Source organism: Rhinolophus sinicus, chromosome 3 (assembly GCF_057876585.1).
Source record: "Rhinolophus sinicus isolate RSI-liver-muscle chromosome 3, RSI-T2T, whole genome shotgun sequence".
Taxonomy (NCBI): domain Eukaryota; kingdom Metazoa; phylum Chordata; class Mammalia; order Chiroptera; family Rhinolophidae; genus Rhinolophus; species Rhinolophus sinicus.
The window spans coordinates 48,709,320-48,731,989 of NC_142503.1; the positions used below are offsets into that span (position 1 = coordinate 48,709,320).

At 40.8% G+C, this 22,670-nt stretch overlaps 1 protein-coding gene across 1 annotated transcript in view; it reads left to right on the forward strand.

The window, feature by feature from the left end:
* Positions 1-22,670, forward strand: part of SV2C (synaptic vesicle glycoprotein 2C) — a 183,195-nt gene that overhangs the window by 123,685 nt on the left and 36,840 nt on the right. The window contains exons 5-6 of the mRNA XM_019728142.3: positions 19,040-19,173; positions 19,600-19,689. Coding sequence (XP_019583701.3) covers positions 19,040-19,173; positions 19,600-19,689 — 224 coding nt within the window. The remainder of the gene's footprint in view (positions 1-19,039; positions 19,174-19,599; positions 19,690-22,670) is intronic.

Here is a 22,670-nt window from a genome sequence, read left to right on the forward strand (position 1 = left end):
ACAGGAAATAGAGTCAATGGAATTGTAACAGCTATATGCGATACCAGAGGGGTAATAGATTGGGGGAGGAGGGTTATCACTTTGTGAGGGGTGTAAATGTCTAATTATTACATTGTTTTGTACACCTGAAACTACAAAAAAAAAAAGAGAATCCCGGGCAGGTAAAGTAAATCAAGTCCACCCCCTTTCTAGGTCATACCAGACAAATGAGACTCTCGGGATTGCTTTGTATTTGCTTTTATAAGGCCCAATGGGTTTTAGTTTGTCTACAATTTTTAATATTCACTGTCAGCAAATTCTCTGCTAACCATAGATTTCAAAGGTTTCCCTGTCCTATGGGAAGAGGAAAAATAGCTGTTCGATATAATACTAATAATCACTCTTAATATCATTCAAGACCATTACTAAGTTCTGTGGCTCTCTCCACTAATTTCTAATAAGTCAAGGTGACCAGAGATTTTTTTCAGATATAAGAAAACTTTTATCCTGCTGGGAATTATCAGATCCATAATGCTTTAAAGCTCTTAAGATTATGTGTCTGCTTTAATCTTTTCTGTTTAATCTGTTATCCCAGACAAGGATTTCTGAATGTATTCTGTTGTACTCTGGTTATAGTCATATCATCTGGTTAGATACAAGACCAGTGGGTCTTGAGACCGTCTTCCCAAGTCCTCCATTTCTGTCCCACACTGGCCGCGTCCTCTGCCCTGTCATGTCCATGGTGCCCCTTTTTCTCGCCCCTGGTTTTTAGGGTCCTTTTCTCCTGCTAGTCCTCACAGAATCACATTTACTTTCTTTACTATGACCCCAGAGTTACCCCTGGGCCCCACTGTTCCAGCGTGGATCTGTGTCCAGGTAGCTAGGCATTCCTTTGCTCTATTAGTCTTTGCCCACCCAAATTCCAGACTGTGGATTGGTTTCAAATAACCCTTACATCTGCAGCACCACGCCCATGCCCACTAAAACCAAACACCCTCACCCCGTGAAATCTTCACCTGAGTGGTCACGCCAAGCCACCCTCCAGCTCATCCCTTAGTTCCTGTGGAGCTGCTGGGCCGTAGAAGAGGGACTGCCTCACTTCAGCCCTTCACAGCTGAAGCCACCTCTGACCAAATGCCCAGAATCATCTAGTCCTTCTTGCCTATTCCTTCACCCTGGCTCCCTTCTCAGAACTTCCAGGAAAAAAGAGCACTCATTCTCTTCAGAACTTGGTATGGGAATGAAATACACTGTCAGGTTGTTTTCCCTGATCCCTGCCTTTCCAATCTTTGTATTTATCTCCCCTGGTGGGTTTCTTGGCCGGTTGAATTGAAAGGTGCAGTGGTTGCGTTAGAATTCGAATGAGTGAGAATTCTGGAGGACACGCACCGGTCTGAATTGCTTCAAGCTTCCCCCTCAGACTTCCAAGTAAAAGTCACCAGGGAAGAGGCTTTTAAAAGCAGCTCCTGTTTATGTATCTTATGAACCCAGGGCGCCCCCGAGTGTCAGTTAGCGTTAAGCACAGTACACTGTTAGAACACTCTAGAATGGATGAATGAGAGTAATGCACTTTTTGCTTTGTGATTCGTTATCAGTCCTATTTTTCTGCCAGACGCTTTCCCTGACTTTGTCACCTCTGGAAACTGAGTCTATGGGTGGAGGGCTCATGAGGTATTTTTTTAAAACTCACTTAGGTTTGCCTTTGTGTAAATTGGACTCTGATTGAAGGAGAGCAGTTTCCACAGAAATTCCTTTCCCGCCAGGATCTCTCCCACTCCTGAATCTTTTTAAATTATCCTCCTCTTTAAAATGTCATGATATTTATGTTTCCAACACCTTCATAAAACTATTAAATACCGGCCGGTTCACATCTTCACTTTGCCATGGGAAGGCTAAGGCACTTACAAAGCAGACTTGACAAAGTTTCTCCTTGTTATCAGCCTTGTTAGTTTCTAAAATTGCACCTACACTTCAACCTGCCGCCTGCCAAACGAAAATGACTTCTAAACACCTTTTTAAAAAACTATTTTCCTTCATCTAGCTTTATATCCAAACACCCCTCCATTTTGTTTATTTAGTCCAGTTGTCAGCCTTCACAGCCCACCAGCCTCCAGACATGGGCAGTGTAGAAACAAGTGTTCCATGTGCAACAAAATTCAAGAGTCACTGAGTTAAGCAAAGAAATTCCTTGCTTTCCCTACTTATTTATTAATCTCATTAACATGTTCTAATGTTATTTATTAAAACCTCACACTTATTGCTGCCTCTGGAGCTAGATAGTCTCTATAGCTCACGTGTGTGTGTTATCTGAGCATGTCTATAAAGCTGGTCTGTGTGCCCATAAAGACGCTGACTGCTTAGGACAGGTGGAGCCACCTGAGATAGAAGGATACTGAGGAAAAAGAGAGAGACTAAGAGATAAGCCTGGCCCAGTGGCCCAGTCGAAGAGAGGGGCCATGGAGATAGTACAATTTCGGTTCCCTCAAATTTAGCTCATCCTTTTTTAGTATGAACACCAGTGAGAGGCAACTGCAAGTAAACCAAAAAGGATATCCTTGAAGGAGTCATTTGAACTTAATGGAGCTCAAAATAGGAGAATGGGAATCTTGACAGTGGGCAGGGGAGGGGTGCCCCTTGGGGTCCAGACCTGTCAGTAATGTTAGAAGGACCAGTGTCTGGCATAGCAGAAGTGACCTCAGCACTGGACAACATTGGTTATAATCCTTTCAAATTAATCCTCACAGCAGCCCCATTATATAGACAAGGAAGCTGAGTCAAAATGGATAAGTAGTATTGTGCTTCCTGAAAAAAAACTTAAACGTATAATTATATGATCCAGCAATTCCACTTCTAGGTAGATACCCCAAAGAACTGAAAAATATTGAAGAGAGATTTTTGCGTCAGTGTTCATAACAACATTATTAACAATATCCAAAAGGTAGAAACAACCCAAGTGTCTACCAGTGGCTGAATGGATAAACAAATGTGGTGTATACACACAATGGAGTATTATTCCACCTTAAAAAGGAAGGGTGTTCTGACATATACAACATGGAGGAACCTTGAGGACATTAAGCTAAATGAAATAGGCCAGATACAAAAGGACAAATACTGTATGATTCCACTTAGGTGAGGTGCCTAGAATAGTCAAATTCATAGAAAGAGAAAGAATGGTAGTTGTCTGTGGCTGGGAGGGAGGGGAAATGGGCAGTTAATCATTATAGAGTTCAGTTTTGCAAGATGAAAAGAGTTCTGGAGAACGATGGTGACGATGCTTACGAAACAATGTGAATGTACTTAATGCCACTGAATTGTACACTTAAAAAGGTTAAAATGGTACATTTATGTTATGTATCCTTTCCCACAATAAAAACCTATAAGAAAAGCAGTTAAGTAGCTTGCCCAAGGTCTCACAACTAGTAAACAGCAGAATGAAGTTTCAAATTCAGGTGACCTGATTCAGAGCCTGATCTGCCCACCCTATCCAGAGATGCTTCAAAGTTGGAAGGTGGTACCAGCAAGCAGGGCATCTTAGGGCTTTGCTGAACATTGAAGGCCTATATATCTGACAGTAGATTCCCAAAAGAGAAAAACAAAAGACACAACAAGGCGATTATACGGACATTTGCGCGTACATATGAAATGTTCCCTGGGCACCCCCAGAAATAGTAGCAGAGAGGCTAGACAGGTCGCAATAACTGATGGGGGATGAGTGGTTGACGTGGTTATTGTAACCCAATTAAAATATATATATATTGTAGCAAAGAGACATAATGGTTATAGAGGCAAAACTTTACAGATGTGTAATTTACAATTAATACATACATATGAAGTCCAAGTACAATATGACTATTTTTAATTACTTGGTGGCCTAAACCTTGCATACATTTTTGACTTGGAGGTTATGTCACAATGCAAGGTACCCTTTTATTTATTCCAGTCTACTTAAGATGATTCAACAGATTACATTTTCAGCCTCTGGAATTAAGTAGAGTACATGTTATAAACATATATGCAGAATATGTAATAAATACTGGAAGAAGGGTGAACACGTAGATCACTGCAGGAATACCAAAGACAAAGCCATCGATTCTGGGCAGGTCTGTTGCAGTCAAGGGAAGCTCTAGAGAAATGACATTTGATGTGGGTCCTGAAGTGTTCACAGGAATTGTCCAAGCAGATAATAGGGCCGAGGAGAAAAGAGCCTGAGCTGAGGCACAAAGGGCTGTGCAAGCAAGAGAAAGCAATAGGGTGCGACTAGAAGTTGTGCTTCTTATTGTGTAGACCGGGAACACATGCATGAGAACAACCTGGGGTGCTTGTTTGAGATGCAGATTCCTGGGCCCCACCCCAACCCTCCTAAACGGGACATTTCTAGTAACAGAAGCTGGTAATGTGCATTTTCAACACTGTCCCCTTGTGATTCCATTGCACACAAAAATGCAGTGGAGAGCGTCACAGAGGTGGAATGGGGAGCATATGGTTGGAGATGAGGTGGAGAAGCAAGCTGGGTCCAGATTGCAAAGGGCCTCGTACTCTCGCTGTATTCTGCAGGTAGACAGAAGGGGATTAACTAATGAGCAAATCTGGACAAGGGGGAAGGAGGAAGGAAATGTGGAGGCTGTGGTAAAGCATTTTACTGTTGATGTGGTTTTACTGAGCCATCCTCCAGGAGACGGATAATTAGCTAGGGGGTGCAAAAAGTGATCACGCAGGAAGAAAGAAGAGGTGAGTTGTTGTGGATGGTGGGTATGAGTGCTGAGAGAAGGAAATGAACTTTCATGATCATGGTATCACTGGGTACAATAATGGAAGGGAACAGAAAAGTGGACTGCAGGAGGCAAGAGCTGAGAAGGACCCAAAGACAATGAATATATCCCAGAATTCTAACCCAGTATGGGTCCCTCCCTCTGACCATCCACAGCTTTATTGGAGTAACCTTACAGGGACATGTGGCTGAAGCCAGGTGCTTTTACTAAGAATGCTGCTTCCCCATTGCTGAAGATTAGCAGGAAATTTTCAGAGTAAACCTCCCCCATGAAACAAGAATACAAATGCTTTGGGAAATGCATCGTTATTGCCCTTTTTGTGTGGTAATAACCATTTATAAGTTGTGAGTGTTATTAGAAAGCATTTGATGGAGAATGCGACCCTCTACCAAAACCCCTGGAGAAAAAAATATTTCTTTGCTTTTCTTGTATGCCACTTTCACTTGTTTTTCAGGGTGCATTTAAAAGTACATAAGAAAAATGACAACCCCTAGAGGTCAATTTTATAGCAGAACAATCAAAGGAGGTTATAAAAATAAAAACTAACATAAAAACAATGCATTCATGCAGGAATAAAATCTAAAGCCTTCCGAAAGTCTATTCCCAAACCCCTGTTTGAGAACAAGCTTCAAAGTATCCTCGTTAGCTCTATTAGCTTTGAGTACCTGTGGCAGGTACAGTGATTAGTTTACAGCAAGATCTCTCATCCTGGGCACTCTTTGACAGTTTGGGCTGGATAATTCTTTGGGGTTGGAGTAACTGTCCTGTGTATTGTAATATATTTAGCAGCATCCCTGGCCTCTGCCCACTAGGTGCCAGTAGTAAACCCTTCTCCCCCAAGCTCATGAAATCAAAAATGTCTCCAGACATTGCCAAACGTCTCCTGGGATATGGTTACCAAATTTAGCGAATAAAAAACTCAGGGTGCCTAGTTAAATGAGAATTTCAGATAAACAACAAATTTTTGCTATAAGTATGTCCCACATATTTTATGGGACATACTTAGAATAAATTATTTTTTATCAAGTTTAGCTGGTGGCCTGTATTTTAGTGGCCTCACACACATCATCTGGCCACTCCTGGGATGGAGAGGTGGAGGAGCTTAGAAACAGGATTGTTAATGTATTAAGCAAGATGATGTGTGTGAGGCGCCTGGCACAGGGTGGCTGCGCTGTACACACTCTGGGAACCTGCTGCGGGCCTCGAATCCATTCCACCTATGTCCTTCCTAGAGGGTGCAGCTGGTACTGAAAGCTTCCTATCCTTTACCAAAACTGTATTCGGAGTGAATACGCTGTCACGAGGAAAAGGGACCCCCGCATGTGAATCTGTAAGTGCTGGGAACTGACTTTCCAGTCAAAGCTTGTTTTGTAGCCACCTCTGCTGGAGCAGCAATGTGCTTGCACCCTCATGCTTTGTCGCTGTGGCCTGCCTGAGTTATTAGATCATTTCTCCCACATAACAGCCAAAGAAGGTGATATGGAATGAAAAACTGCTGCATCCGTCCAGACTCGCTTACTCTGGGTTTGATTTTTCTGGCGCCATAGCCCTAGACAGCCATTCCCTGGGATGCACCAGGACTCATCATTTCCACAGTCGGTAGCAGCAAGGAACTTCTTTCTGGGCCGAGATTAATGACCCAGGCAGTCAGCCTTTCCAGAGAGCAAAGGTGAAATTTAACTCTGGGTGGATGCCTGACATTTTGAAACAAAGGGGGAGGAGGGTGGGTGAGGAGACATAGCATTTGTATGTCTCCTGTGGGTCATAAATCCGGGTGGGCAAAAGAGAATTAGGTCTCTGCCAGCAACTGAACTGATTTGGGCTGCTGCATTTTCTCTTCAGACAATCTGAAATGAAACATGCTTTCAAGATGTATTGTAAGAAGTGCCCCTTTGAGTTATATATCTGCTTATTAAGCCTTAAAAGTTTTATTTTTCTAAAAGAAAATCCAGTTTTTATAGCGCAAGTATTAATATTGTCCATGAGAAAATACATTCATTGCTCTAGAGGGAAGCCCCCCTTTTCTATCTGGCTGTTGGCAAGTTATAACTTTAGAAGCTGGGGAAAATGGAGAGATGCTGGTCAAAGGGTATAAATTTTCAGTTATAAGATGATTAAGTCCTGGGGATCTAATGTGATAGTTCTATATGTGTCATGGTGACTATAGTTGATAATTCTGTATTGTATACTTGAAATTTGTTGAGAGTAGATTGTAAGTGTTCCCTCTACACCATTAAAAAAAAGTGAGAAAATATATGCGTGAATTAACTTGATTATGGCAATCATTTCACAAGGTGTACATGTATCAATCATCACATTGTACACCTTAAATAAATACAATTTTTATTTGTCATTCATACTTCAATTAAAGTAGAAAAATAGTAGACCACACACTGTGCTGTGAAGCAAGTTCCAACATATTTCTAACAACTACCAAGCATGTGCTCTTTCCACAAGGAAATTAAGCTACATATCAGTTACAATAAATAAGTAAGTAAGTAAGTAAGTAAATAAATAAATAAATAAACCCTCCATATATTTTGAAATTAGGGACTATAATAGATATGTTTCCAAAAAAATCATTTTTAAATATATTAGGCAAACTCTTTGATTTTAAAGGAATCCGAGAGTGGGTTCTTTATTGATTAATTAAATAAGCATTTGTTGAATGACTATTCTCTGCCATTTTCTTTTACTAAAGATGAGCAAGATATGACCTCTGCCCTCAAGAAATAGACTGGAGGTAAATAATCCCTCTCTGTTGTGGCTTTTCTCTGTGTCAGGCAGTGTGCTAAGGGCTGTGGGAATTCACAGGATACTAAGATAGCTCAGCGGGGGAAGTAAATACCTTTTAATGTGTCCGGAAGAATTTACAGAGGATGTTCATCTCTACTTGGTTAATAGAAGACTGAATTTAGGAGTTGACAAGGGTGGGGAGTGGTAAAGATACCATGTTTCCCTGAAAATAAGACTGGGTCTTATATTAATTTTTGCTCCAAAAGACGCATTAGGGTGTATTTTCAGGGGATGTCTTATTTTTTCGTGTATGACAATCTACATTTATTCAAATACAGTCATGTCATCTTCTGGAACATCGTCATAAAGTACTAAATGCGTCCATCTGGCTGACGATCTGAACTGGGGCTTATTTGGGGGGTAGATCTTATTTTCAGGGAAACACGGTACAAAGCTGTTGCACAGCAGGTAGCAAAGGGCAGAAGGAGGGATTTGTGAGGAATGAGCCTGGGAGAGAGGCAGGAGTCGGGTCTTGGTGGGCCTTGTGGCCTCTCTAAAGAATCTGGACTCTATCCTGAAGGGCCAGCGGGGAACCACTGAAAGGTTCTAAGCTAGTGAGTGATGTGAGCAGATTTTTATTACAGAAAGATCTCTTGAAAGTATATGGAAGATAAACTAGACTAGGCAAATTGGAAGCTGGGAGCTCTATTAAAGAGAGGTGGTATTATTATAAAATTATTTAGCAGCAGGGTGTTGGCCATTCAGAAGAGAGGAAGGCACTGGAGCCAGGTGCTACCCCTTCCATTGCTGGACAGTGGAGAGATCAAGGCTCGAGCGCTCAGGGCAATACCCGTGGCATGCGTACTTCAGTATTTCAGCAGGGGGCACAGCCGTACAGCCCTGTGCCAGCTGCAGATCAGCCCTATTAGGGTGACGCACACAAAGGAGGACAAGGGATTCAGCTAAAGCAGGGATGGAGAAAAAGGAACAGGTTTGAGAGAAATACAGAAAATAGAATTGCATTTCTCAGTGATCAACCGGACATAGGGAAAGAGAAGAGTAGAGGCTAACTCTCATATTTCCGATCCGGAAGGCTGTGAAGAAGGTTGATTGTCTCCACCTGGGCTGGGGCCTTTCAGGAAGCTTCTGATGGCAGTAAACCTCGGGACATGAGGTGATCTGAAGGCCGTTCTCTCGTGGGTTAAATTGGATCCACGGGAGCAATATCTGGCTCTGGGGCTAATAGACAGGACCTCTCCAGAGTTGTATTTCCATCCACTGTACTTGGAAGCAGGGTGTGATGTCCCTTCCTTGAGGCACAATGCCCAGAAACCAGAGCTCCCAGGTCATTGTGTTTGCGTGCATTTTCCAGCCAGTTAAAATGGAATTTGTTTGACATAAATGACAAAACTCTAAGGGTCATTTTGGGCCAGAGTCATGAGCTAAGCAGCTGTTTCACTTGTCAAGTGTTAAATGATTTGTTCTGGATCAGAGGCTACAAGGCAAGAAGTGGGACTAGAAAAAAAGGAGCAGGTAGATGGGTCAGCAGTTAGCCGAGACATACGAGCGTGACCTTCGGCATCAGCAACAAAGAGCTCTTGGGCTGACCTCTGTTGTCAGAACACTTGAAATGTTACAGCCCCTCACCCCGGGAAAAGCTCTTTCACCTAAGAACTGGTTCTACTATCATTTTTGTGCCACATCATTAAAAATGTGGGAATGGACAGAGAGTTTTTGTTGATCATGAGCAAGATCTTGCTGAGGCCATGTGCAAAGAACAAAAAAAGTCTTGATCTGGAATAGAATAAGGACCGTGAAGTTATATGGAGCACTCTTTAGGAAAAAATAAGTAGTTTCAAGACAGCTACTTTGAAAGCAGATTGACTGAGCTGCTAATACAGAGAATAAGTATATTATTTTGCTATAAGCCCTCTACCAACCTTTATGCACTTGTGTCAGAACTAACGGCAGTTTACAAGTTTGTTTTGCTAAGTTTTAAGTGTTCTGTTTCTTATAGTTCTATAGTGAAGAGAGATTTTCTTGTGACCTCATCTGCTCCAGGCACAAAATCTTAGAATCAGAGAGAACCCTTAGCCCTGGAATGAACTTTAGACGCAATTAGTCTGACTTTCTACCAATGTAAGAATTCCCATTTTTTTAGTTTTGTTCGCAAAATGAACATAATTGATTCATTGTTTTTATCCATGGACGTCAGCTTACAGAAGAGTTGATATATTAATATAAATCTGCAAACATATTCATCTTAAATATAAAATAATGAAGGAAAGTTAATGCATGTCCCTAAATGCTATGAGATAATAAATATGCATATGTACAATGTATACTTACAGAGTAATGAGCTGCCTTTATACACATTTATGATACAAGCTTCATTTCTATATGGTCAAAATTTGACTATCCTGTAGGTTATTATAGTATGTACTTGTATAAAAATCTCTGATAAAATTTTGATTGACCTACATTATCATAATGTTAATACCATATTATTTTCTGTCTACAAAAGAAAATTCCAAAGGACCTTTGTTTAAACACACACACACACACACACACACACACATACACACACACTTTATGCTATCAGCTTTTTTCAAACCCTTATTTCTCATTATTTCTCTCAGTGGAGTTTGGGAAGCACCATGCTTGAATGAGTTTTACATGCGTGCTGCAGGAATTCTTTCTTATTTGCTCTTTTCATATTTGGAGCACTCACAGAAGATATTCCAGAAAAAAAATAACCCTAAAAAATAAGCCCATGACTTTCTGAATTTCAAAAGCCGCCATAAAATTTGCTTCTTCGAAAGCATGGTTAGGGTCACATGTCAGACTCAGGAATCAGCAACACAACGTGACTTCCTTCTGCTTCTGCTGTTGAACGCTCGCTCTGTGCATTCCAAATGGCAGGACCAGAGCTCAGAAACAGAAATAGAGAAACTACCGTAGCAGGAAAGGTCAGCTGATTGCTTGGGCCTACTCTTAGAGACAGATGACTACTGCAGTTAAGTGGAATTTAACCTTTGGACCTTTTCCCTAGGATCTATATAATTCTAGTCGAATTTGTTCTCACTTCCTGAAGGCAAGATTATGTGCTGCAGGCAGATCCCTGCCAATTCTTTTTATTGCTTTGTGTATCACTGTTGGCAGTAGTGCTTACACAACTGTGGCTCAAGATGCAACTGGCCTCTGCCCCAAGAATCCAACAGATTTCAAGATTAAAGGTCTGAGAAAATTGTTTTCTTTCCTGCCTAAAGACACCAGGGTAATCTCTGGCACTTTCTCAGTTGCTTTTCATAAGTAAACACTGTAGTGCCAATGTTTAGATTCGTCACAATCAGAATTAACATTAGTTTAGTTCTAAAAATTGTATGGATACTGAAGAATGTCACAATTATCATTCCAATGTCCTTATCTTCCCTCTTTTCCTATTGACCTTGTGTTTCAGAAAACAAAGGCTTGCAACTCTGAAAAGTTTTCCCGCTTTTTGACTAAAAAGTAATACAAGGAAACACAAAACTCAAAAATTAAAGAAATAATAGTGGAAGTGAAAGTCCCCAATTAGCTCCCACTCCCTACCCTGAGTAACCACTTCAAATAGCTTAGTTTATTTTTCTCCCACTTGTGTTCTAGATATAATGATATGTTTTATGTATATATAAAATGCAATCACTAATATTTACACTATTTTGAAAAGAGCGTTTTTCCCACTGGGCAATGTAACTTGGACAGTTTCCATATCAGTCCAGAAAGATCTACCTCATTCTTTGCTGATAGTTACATGGTGTTCTACTTACTATTTCCCCACACACACACGTTTCTTTTTTTTATTTTTTAAACAAATGAGAAACAGGTGAACATTTCCGCTGGTATTAGCAACAAGGACTGTCCAGCTGCATCTGGTTGGGTCTTACGGAGTTACAGATGATACTAGATGCATGACAACCTGAGTTTCTAGCCAAGGATTAATGTTCCATGCAGATTCGATAGTATTTATATTTTAAACCAGTGGTACGTTGAGGGGATAAAATTTTATTTCTGTAGGAATAAAATCAGAAATTCATCTGATCATGGTTCCCTTCCTAAGCTTGTTGGCCACTTGAGAAAGTAGTTTTGACCCAATTTTCCAAAGAGAATTATAGTTAGCTTATGAGTGAAGAACACCAACAGATATAGGTGATTTACTTCTTAGCTATTGAGAACTGATCTCACATATACTATGTATTTTTACTAATATTAATTAGTATCGGATTCATGTTTTAGAACATTGGATCTGTGTCTCACACCTAAAGTCTGCCCTCTTACCAAAGACTATGTCGTTGATAACATCACGTAACTGGCAACCAAATATATATAGATCAGTAAAGCGGGCGCTAGTTCACCAGCGCAGTAGGGACAGGGCCCAGGAAAGAGCATGAAAGCCAGTATTCTCCTGCGTGCATCACATACTTCTGCCTTGGCACCTTGAAAAAGTTCAGACAGGCCCATGGGGAGGCAGCTGGTATCTGCAGTCACAGCGCATATCAGCTTGAGGTTGGTAAATGGCCTTGATTATTATGCAAGACACATAACACTCTTCCACACTGATTAACACTGTGCAATAACTGCTTTCCAGAACACCCTCCCTAACTGAGAGGTCCTTCCTTGCGTGGAATTTATATGATACGTAGATAAATCCCTCAACATGACACTTGAATGCGTATTTGTAACAAAATCCAAAGGACAATTAGAATCACCACCCACACAAGAATCATTTTTATTTTTTAAGACAGAAAAGGTGTGGTGCTAACGTAAAGGGCTCATTTAAGAGAATCCGTTTTACTAAGTTCAGATGAGTGTCCTAAAGCAACAACCCGCTTTCCCAGTTACATGTGGCTTCATTTCACGCGCTGGTTCTTCACCCCATGTTGATGTCTCCGCACTTATGATGTTCGTGGTTGCGGTTTCGTATCACTCTCGAATTCAGATTTGAGCCGTCTTGAAAGGGAGCTGAGGGGGAGTCCCAAGAATTCATGGCTGAATAGTTGCGGTGGTGAGTCACCCCTTCATTCTTTTATTCATTTTTAATCCAGAAAATGGCATTTTTGTTTTACAAAGCATAGGCCAGTTCATTTCTCAAGACCCCCACTGTGTCTATCCTGCTTTCAGGCCACAGGACATCACGCTGCCCCCCACCCTCCCATCCCCAGCAGTCTAAACGGAGAGTAAGTTTGGACTCCCTCCTACCTGCTGCTCTAGGGCTCTCTTCCCTCTCTCCAAGTCACCCAGTTGTAAACCAGCTGGAAAGAGTTGGGGGTGCGACATGGCACAATCAGTCCTGGCTGGTCTCATGTACTTAAGTGCTGACTTGAATTGTACCTCTAAACCAGATGTTAGAAATTTAAGAATGTGCTCTCTTTATTCATGGACCCAAATCAGAAAATGAATTTGTCTGGGGCTCTTGAGAGAGACACCGCCACCTCTTCTGTACTCCCACTACACGTTCTTCATAACCTATTCTAGCACAAGTTGTACTATTTGTGTGGGTGAACAAATCTGCCTTTTTCACTGGACTCTCTATCCTAAAGGGTAGGGGATGAGTCTCATTGGCCTCCACGTCACAGCACTGTGACTGGCGTGTATGAATAAAAGTATAAATAAATGAGCAAAAAGTAAATCAGGATATCACTCGGCATTAAGGAAATGCAAATAAATTAAAACTGTGATGAAATACCACTACACACCTATTAGAATGGCCAAAATGTTGAAAAATAAAACTGACAAAAGTGGTGGAAAGGATATGAAGCCGCTAGAATGCGCATATACTATTGGTGGGACTTCAATACGGTACAGCCACTGTGGAAAATAGTTTGCCAGTTTCCTATAAAGCTAAACATATACTTATCATGTGACTCAACGGCCCTATGCCTGGGTATTTACCCAAGGGAAAAGGAAAACTTTGAGACACACAAACACCTGTCTGAAATGTTTATAACAGCTTTATGTATAATTACCTGAAACAGGAAGCAACCCAACTGTCCTTCAACTGGGGGGGGGGGGTAAACAAACTGTGATATGTCCACACTCTGGAATACTACTCGGTGATGAAAAGGAGCAGACTATTGATACCTGCAACAATCTGCATAAATGCATTATGCTAAGAAGCCAGACTTAAAAAGCTGCATGCAGTATGATTCATTTATATGACATTCTGTAAAAGGCAAAACTATAGCCACAGAGAACAGACCAGTGGGGGTACCAGGGTTAGGAATAGAGAAAGGGTTGACTCCAAAGGGGCAACCAGCAGGAATGTTTGGGGTGATGGAACTGGTCTGTGTTCTGATTATGATGGTGGTTACACAACTGTGCGTTTATCAAACTCATAGAACTGTATAACTAAGAAGTACTGCATCTTGCTGTGTATAAATTACTAATTTAATTTGAAAAAATACATGAAGGTTGTTTTGCTGCTTAGTGTGAATTCAGAAAAAAGTCAAAAGAAGACCTGAGTACCTACTGTCTTAGTAGCCTGCAGTGATTTTTCACATGTTCATGTCCACACATACACACGCACTACGTGTAAGTGTGTGTTTTCGTTTAACAAACATTTAAAGAAGAGTTGTTATGCCCCAGGGCTTGCTGTAGGCAATGGGGATACATTGGTGAGTAACAAAAGCTGAGTTCCTGCTCTCATGGTGGAGAGAGGGACAGATTGCAAACATGTAAATAAACATGAATATGACAGCTTTAGACAGAGATAGTACTGTAGAGACAATAAAACGGGCTTTGGTGAGAGAGAGTGGAATGGAGTGTTTGGGCCTTTCTGAGGAGAAAACCTTAAACTGAGACATGGACAGTGTGAAGGAGGCATCTGTGCATGCAAATATTCAGGCAGAGCATTCTAGGCAGGGAAAGTATCAGATGCAAAGACCGAGAGGGGACTACATTAAGGACAAGATAGACTGAAAAACTCCCCATTTCAAAACTCAGAGAAAAACTGGCTAAAATACAACAAACATCCTTTTAAGCACATGAGTGAGCTTCCAAGGAAATATGGGAAGCCCCTAAGATGCACTTAAGCTTCATACGTTCAAAGAACTGGCAGCAGATCAGTGGGACTCGACCAGGCAAATGACAGGACCAGCAGGAGATGAGCTCAGATTCGTAGGTAAGACTCAGCTTTGGTCAGCTCTGGAGCCCATGGGAAGGCACTTGGATTCATTCCAGACCTATTGAGAGATGTCAGAGGCTTTCAAGCACAGAGTAAAGTGCTCCTGTTGACATTTCAAGAGGATAAGTCTGGCTGCTGTCAGGACAGTGGCCTGGAGAACCAGGAGAAGCAGAGAAAGGAGAGTCAGGCTCCTCCTGAAGGTGAGGGGAGAGTGTTGCCAGCTGGGAGCTCTGCAGTCCTGTGGCAACAGGGAGAAGTGGGTGGCTTTGAGATCAATATTAAAGAACTTGCTGAGACATTGGTTGTTGAGGATAATAAGGGGTAAAAAGAGGCTTGAAGGATGAGATCTTGGTTTGGGGCATGAATATCTGGGTAGCTGGCAATGTATCATTTACTGAAATAGAGACGACTGAGGGAGAAATAAGAGTTTTCTTTCATAGCGGAGCAGGAAATCAAAAGTTCCGTTTGGACACAGTCACTTTGAGATGCCCGTTAAGCATCCCTCTGAAGATATAACAGGCAAGTAGAGATAGGCTGCTGGAGCTCTGGGAAGAAAATAGGTTAGATTCCAGAGAAAATGATATGTAGATGGTACTTAAAGTCATGGGAACACATGAAACCACCTGGAAAGAACACGTAGACAGAGAAGAGGACTGGTGACCAAGATTTGGGGTGTACCAACTTTCGGGGTCAGTCTGAGAAAGAGCCACCTAAGAAAACTGGAGAAAGTCAGTGAAGTGGGAAAGAAACTGGCATATGTAGTGATGAAAATCCAAGGGGTGGGGGAAGTTCTTCAAAAAGAAGGGCATGGTCAATTATATGGGATGATTTAGAGAGTTCAAGTATGATGAGGAAAGACAAGTGACCTTGACTGGCATAGTTTCTGTGTCATTATGGGACAGAAACCTATTTGGGGTGAGACTATCGGATGAGAAAGTGGAGACAGTTGCTATAGGCCATTCTCAATGGTCTGTGGTGATGGGAACAGAGGAATAGCTAAGCAGCTGGGGACGCATGTGGAGGCCAAAGGAGGGTTTTTTTCTTAGATGGTGAAGACAGATGGAATGACCCATCAAGTAAAGTAAGAGAACAGGATGATGCGGGCTGGAAGGGAGGGATGGATAATCACGGGAGTTCTGTCCTTGAGAGGATGGATGGCTGGGCTCGAGGCCATGTGGACAGGTTGGCCTTAGGAGCGTGGACAGTTCATTCGCTGTAACCAAAGGAAGGCAGAGAGATGCAGGCAGGTCCAGGGAGGTGGGGAGATTCAGGTGATGAGATACATGCAATTCTCTCTGTGTTTATTTCTCAACAAAACAGGTGTTGAGGTCAAGTGCAAGGAGTGGAGTAGGCTTCCAGAGATTTGAAGACTGAAAAGGAGTACAAGATAGTTTTGTAGACTTGGGGAAAATCATATTACAAGTAAATGGAGAGGGAAATGGGTGGATGACACACCCTTTATGTATTGTGAGACCACCACAGTGCATGTGCACACACAGTCCCCAAGCAAGGGACCAGAGAGACTTCACAGCTAATGAAGTAGGATCTGAATAATAGTGAATAAGCTCAACATTAGCTGGTGGACAAAAGAATCGCCACCTGAAGAGACTACATTCTAAGTTGAGGAGAGCTGGACTCTGGACCAGCTAGTTCTCTTCTGGGTTTAGATTGTATTTGCAGTCAGGTTCCTCTGTAGTCTGAAAACTGTTACATTGGGATCACACTACGGTCCGTTCCTCCACCCACTGATGTGATGTTCGGGAAAAGTAAGTGTGAAGGGCAATATTCCTCAGACCACTGTCAAGAAGGAGCCTGAAGTCCTTGGTGAGGCATCTGGACAAGTCTGAGCAAAAACAAGGAGCCTGACTTTTCATAGGGAACAGCTGAAATCCTCTCACTTATTTCAATCAAGTTAGTAATAGAGCTATAACCTACAAAGAGAAGTGTGTTGCTTTCCTGCTGCTGCCATAACAAAGCCACAAACTGATTGGTTTTAAACAATACAAATTTTTATCTTACAATTCTGGAGGTCAGAAGTCTAAATGGGTTGACAGGGTTCCCGGAGGCTCAAGGGGAGGACATGTGTCCTTGCCTTTTCTAACTTCTACAAGCCACCTACATTTATTGGTTTGTGGCCCCATCCTCCCTCTTCAAAGCCGGCACTCTGCCATCTTCAAGTCTCACTCCAATCTGACCTCATCACATCTCCTTCTCTCACTCTGACTCTCCTGCCTCTCTCTTTCCCTCCTAAGGACCCTTGTACTTATGCTGGCCCAGCCATATACCGTGTTTCCCCCCAACTAAGTCCAGGTCTTATATTAAGTTGTGCTCCAAAAGACACACTAGGGCTTATGTTCAGGGGATATCATCCTGAAAAATCTGCTAGGGCTTATTTTCCGGTTAGGTCTTACTTTCAGGGAAACACAGTAACATGGGATAATCACTGTATCGTAAGATCCTTCACTTAATCACACCGGCAAAGTCCTTTTGCCACGTAAGGCAACATAGTCACAGGTTCGGGGCGTTAGGATGCCGACATCTTTGGGTAGGCAGGGAACATTATTCTGTCTACCACACGGAAATTCCTGCTCTATCCACTAGTGGGATTTTCTCCTTAGTTAAATAATCTCATTAAAAAAAAAAAAAAAAAAAAAACTAAAAAAAAAAACACCTCACATTTTTGTTTATAAAACTGCATCTTCCGAACTGATTTATTTTAACAGAGACACCAGAGACCTTTCCCTCTCGTCTTCACTCTTTCCTCATGCTGTAGCATGTATCATGTATTCATCTAATGTATAATAATAAGATCTAGGGATTTTTATAAAGAAATTCTTTATATGAAGCTCTCAGATCAAATGTGAACAAGGCATGTTTTGTCTGTTCCATCATAGAATTTCTTCTGCATTTTAGATACTTGAGACTTGTACTTCTGCTACAATAAAACATGGAGCTTAGACATCTCTTCCTAAAGTTGACAGCATAGTTCATTTAGCAATTTACATCGTCCTCATGTATTAAAATCCCAGAAAATATTTATTAATCTAAAATTGATATAGCATGTTAATGTTATTTGTTAACAAGTGCTGTGTTTAAGAGTGAGAGTGTGCATGGACATGAGGCCGCATGTGGTATAAGATTCTGCCTCAAATCCTGGTGGAGAAGATTCTGATATGTAACTTCAGCTTTGTGCCCTTGAAGTTATGTCACCTCCAGAATCTCACTTGGCTCCTGTGTAAACAATTAAGAATTATACCACTTTCCTGGTGATGGGGTGTAGGACCTGACATTTGTTTTTTAGAAAGCCGTATAAATAGCAAGCTTTGCCAAAAATTAAAATTTTGCCTCACATAATTCATCTATGGCTCTATAAATCTCCTCTCTGTTTTCAATTAAATTTGATATGCTTCATTATTTCTCATTTAGAATCATGTTTGAATTTTACTTTCAATCGTTTTATATTCATTTAAGTGTTGGCTTTCTTTTAGTTCACAAAGAGATTTCTGTATCCCATTATGTTTGTTCTCAGTATAGTATAATAAAAATACTATTTAGGAATTTAAAATTATCTTGATCTATTATATGACATGTGCATGTGAAGAGATACTACAATTTTACTGAGCAGGGTGCTGGCAGGCAAGCCGATGACACTCTCACAAGGGGTCATTAAGAAGAGTAGGAATGATTAAGAGAAACCAATAAGGAATAATAAAGCAACTGGGAGCTGGTAGCAGGAGGGTGTCCTGTACCCACCTATGCCTCAAAGGGCCAGAACCTGACAAGACCTGTGGCTATAAAGGGTGTAGGGGATGAGCACACCTACTGTCAAACCTCCACCCAACCAGGGAGAAGGAACAGGGAAGCAATGGAAATAAATATCCCGAACCCTGTTCCCAGCCTGTGTTCTCCTGCCAGTGCTTCCTTTATTCAAACCCATCTAAAAGCTGGTGGGCAAGGGAGCCAATTGATGCATCCATTAAAGGTCCATTTCCTTGCATACAGCGGGGTGGAGAGTGGAGAGTGTATCTGGAGGAGCAAACAGAAGATACCCAGCACAGTGGTCCATTGGAAAAGGTGTTATCCCAAATGAATTTATCTTGGCCTCCAGAATTTGGTTGTACAGAAACATATATACACTCCCATCTTTAGGCCCTGACCCTTTTGGTTCCAAGTACCTTTCTTCTCAGCACTGCTGTTGGTGGTCCTGTCACTATTCGTGGTGCCTTTGGTGGTCACTGTGGCTAATACCCAGATCAGCCCATTCTTCTGTGGGTAGTAAGATTTGACTGATAAAGTCGAGATGTACACACCCACCATGACTGCAGAGTCCCCACTTCCCCAGCAGACGGTCTGAGAGGTATTCTCCCTCACTTTCCCCATCCTCCTTTTCCAGGATGGAGCTTCAGCATGGGATCGGCCTACCAGTTTCACAGTTGGCGTGTGTTTGTGATCGTCTGTGCACTCCCCTGTGTCTGCTCAGTGGTGGCCCTCACATTCATGCCTGAAAGCCCACGGTTCTTGTTGGAGGTAACACTTGTTATTACAAATACCCAAGGAAGCCACATACATTGGAAAGACTTCCTTGTTAATTCTAGCAAAGTATGTTAGCCTCTTTGGGAGGTACCTTTTTCCTTCCTACTGTGGAACTATGGAGGGTTTGGTTTCATGGAGACATGCTTTCAACAACCACTATGTTGAAAAGCTGCCTCGTGGCCAGAAAGCACTAATGTTCCTCCCCAAGAAAGTAACTTTTCATTCAATGAAGAGAACATGGCTTATTGTGTTATAAATGAAATTTTATACAAAGGTGCTACAATACAGTGAATTTCCAATGAGGTATACTTAATTAAGTATTAACCCAATTTGATCTGACAATACAAATCGGTTATTGGAAAATCAGGGAGTGTAAGTGTTTCACTTCCTAACACTTTACTGTCTACTCACATGTATTAGGTTGGAAAACATGATGAAGCTTGGATGATTCTGAAGTTAATTCATGACACAAACATGAGAGCACGGGGTCAGCCTGAGAAAGTCTTCACAGTGAGTATGGCTCCTCAGAGAATCCCCTACTCCAGAGGTTGGGACCTTTTCTGAAAAGGCCAGATTGTACGTTCCTCTCTCCCTGTACCAGCTACACTCATCTTTCAGCTCTGCATACTTGTCATTATACCAAAGCCTACCATGCTGTTGTATGTACTGTTCCTGCTGCATGAAATATTCTTCGATCCTCTAGTTACAAAGTATATTCTTATGGGGAAACCAGTCTAAATTAATGGAAATTGGATGCATGGAATTTTTTGAGAAGGAACAATGTTTCTCACATTTTTTTGTATATATGCAGCACACAGTTAGATGAAAAATGTTTTGCCTAAAATAGGTTTAAGGGGACATACAGTAAGATATACGAGGGACATAAGTAAGCTCTTTAATGTCTTATAAATAATATCAGTCAGAAGGAGAGATAAAGAGCTTCCCAGAAAAGAATAAGCTAAAGGAATTTATTACCACCAAGCCAGCAATGCGGAAAATATTAAAAAGGCTTTTGTAAACAGAAGAAAGATGAAAACAATCTAACTACAAATAAAAAAAAAATGGCAGTAACTATGTACCTATCAATAATCATGTTAAATGTAAATGGATTAAATGCTCCAATCAAAAGACATAGGGTGGCTGAGTGGATAAGAAAGCAAAACCCTTGTATATGCTGTATACAGAGATCACCTCAGATCTAAAGACACACACAGGCTGAAAGTGAAGGGTTGGGGTAAGATATTTCATGCAAATGGAAATGAGAAAAAAGCTGGAGTTGCAATTCTTATATCTGACAAAATAGACTTTAAAATGAAGAATATATTAAAAGACAAAGATAGGCACTATATAATAATAAAGGGATCGATCTGACAAGAGGCCATAACCCTGGTAAACATCTAAGCACCCAACATAGTAGCACCTAAATATATAAAACAGATATTAACTGACATAAAGACAGAGATCAACAGTCACACTATCATGGTAGGGGATTTCAATACACCTCTGACAACAAGGGACAGGTCTTCCAGACAGAAAATCAATATGGAAACAACGGCTTTAAATGACACATTGGACCAGTTGGATTTAATCAATACTTTCAGAGCATTTCACCCCAAAGCTGCAGAATACACGTTCTTCTCAAGCGCACATGGAACATTTTCCAAGATAGACCACATGTTAGGCCACAAAACAAGTCTTGATAAATTTAAGAAAATTGAAATCATACCAATTGTCTTCTCTGACCACAGTGCTATGAAATGAGAAGTCAACTACAGGAAAAAACTGGAAGACACACAAATTCATGAATGCTGAATAAAATGTTACTAAATAATGAATGGGTGAACTGTGAGATCAAGGAAGAAATCAAAAGATATCTCGAACAAACGAAAATGAAAACACGATAACCCAAAATCTATGGGATGCAGAGAAAGCAGTCCTAAGAGGGAAATTCGTAGCACTGCAGGCCTACCTAAAGAAACAAGAAAAATCACTAATCAACAGTTTATCTTCACACTTAAGGGATCTGGAAAACCAACAGCAAAATAAGCCAAAAAGGAGTACAAGGAAGGAGATAATAAAGAGCAGAGTGGAAATAAATGAAATAGAAACTAGAAAAACAACACAAAAGATCAGTGAATTCAAGAGTTGGTTTTTAGGAAGATAAAATCGGTAAACCTTTAGCCAGACTCATCAAAAAAAAGAGAGAAGACTCAAATTAATAAAATCAGAAATGAAAGAGGAGGAGTGGCAACAGACACCACAGAAATACAAAAAAAAATTAAGAAATTACCATGAGCAACTATATGCTAACAAATTAGACAACCTGGAAGAAATGGACAATTTTCTAGAAGCATACAACCTTCCAAAGCAAACTCAAGAAGAAACGGAAAACCTGAATAGACTGATTACCTCCAGGGAAATTGAATCAGTAATCAACAAGCTCCCAACAAACGAAAGTCCTGGACCAGATGGCTTTACAGGTGAATTTTACAAAACATTCAAACAAGAATTATCACCTATTCTCCTCAAGCTATTCCAAAAAATCCAGAAGGAGGGAAGGCTCCCAAAAACTTTTCATGAGGCCACTATCACCCTGATCCCAAAATCAGACTAAGACACTACAAAAAAAGAAAACTACAGGCCGATATCCCTAATGAACACAGATGCAAAAATCCTCAACAAAATATTAGCAGACAGAATTCAGCAATACATTAAAAAGATCATACACCATGATCAAGTGGGATTCTTTCCTGGTATGCAAGGGTGGTTCAACATCCACAAATCAATTAATGTGATACACCACATTAACAAAATGTAAAATAAAAATCATATGATATCAATAGATGCAGAAAAAGCATTTGACAAAATCCAGCTGCCATTTATGATAAAAACTCTTAAGAAAGTGGGAATAGAGGGACCATATTGCAACATGATAAAGGCCATATATGATAAACCCACAGCTAACATCATACTCAATGGGGAAAAGCTAAAACCATTCCCCTTAAGATCAGAAACAAGGCAAGGTTGACCACTTTCTCCACTTCTATTCAACATAGTGCTGGAAGTTCAAGCCACAGCAATCAGACAAGAAAAAGACATAAAAGGCATCCAAATCGGTAAGGAGGAAGTAAAACTGTCATTATATGCAGATGACATGATACTATATATAGAGAACTCTAAAGACTCCACCAAAAAACTATTAGAACTGGTAAATGAGTTTAGTAAAATAGCAGGATACAAAATTAATATTCAGAAATCAGTTGCATTTGTATATACCAATAATAAAATATCAGAGGGAGAAATTAAGAAAACAATCCCATTTACAATTGCTTTAAAGACTATAAAATACCTGGGAATAAATTTAGCCAAAGAAGTAAAAGATCTGTACTCAGAAAACTATAAGACACTGAAGAGAGAAATGAAAGAAGATACAAATAGATGGAAACACATACCATGCTCATGGATAGGAAGAATTAATATCATTAAAACGC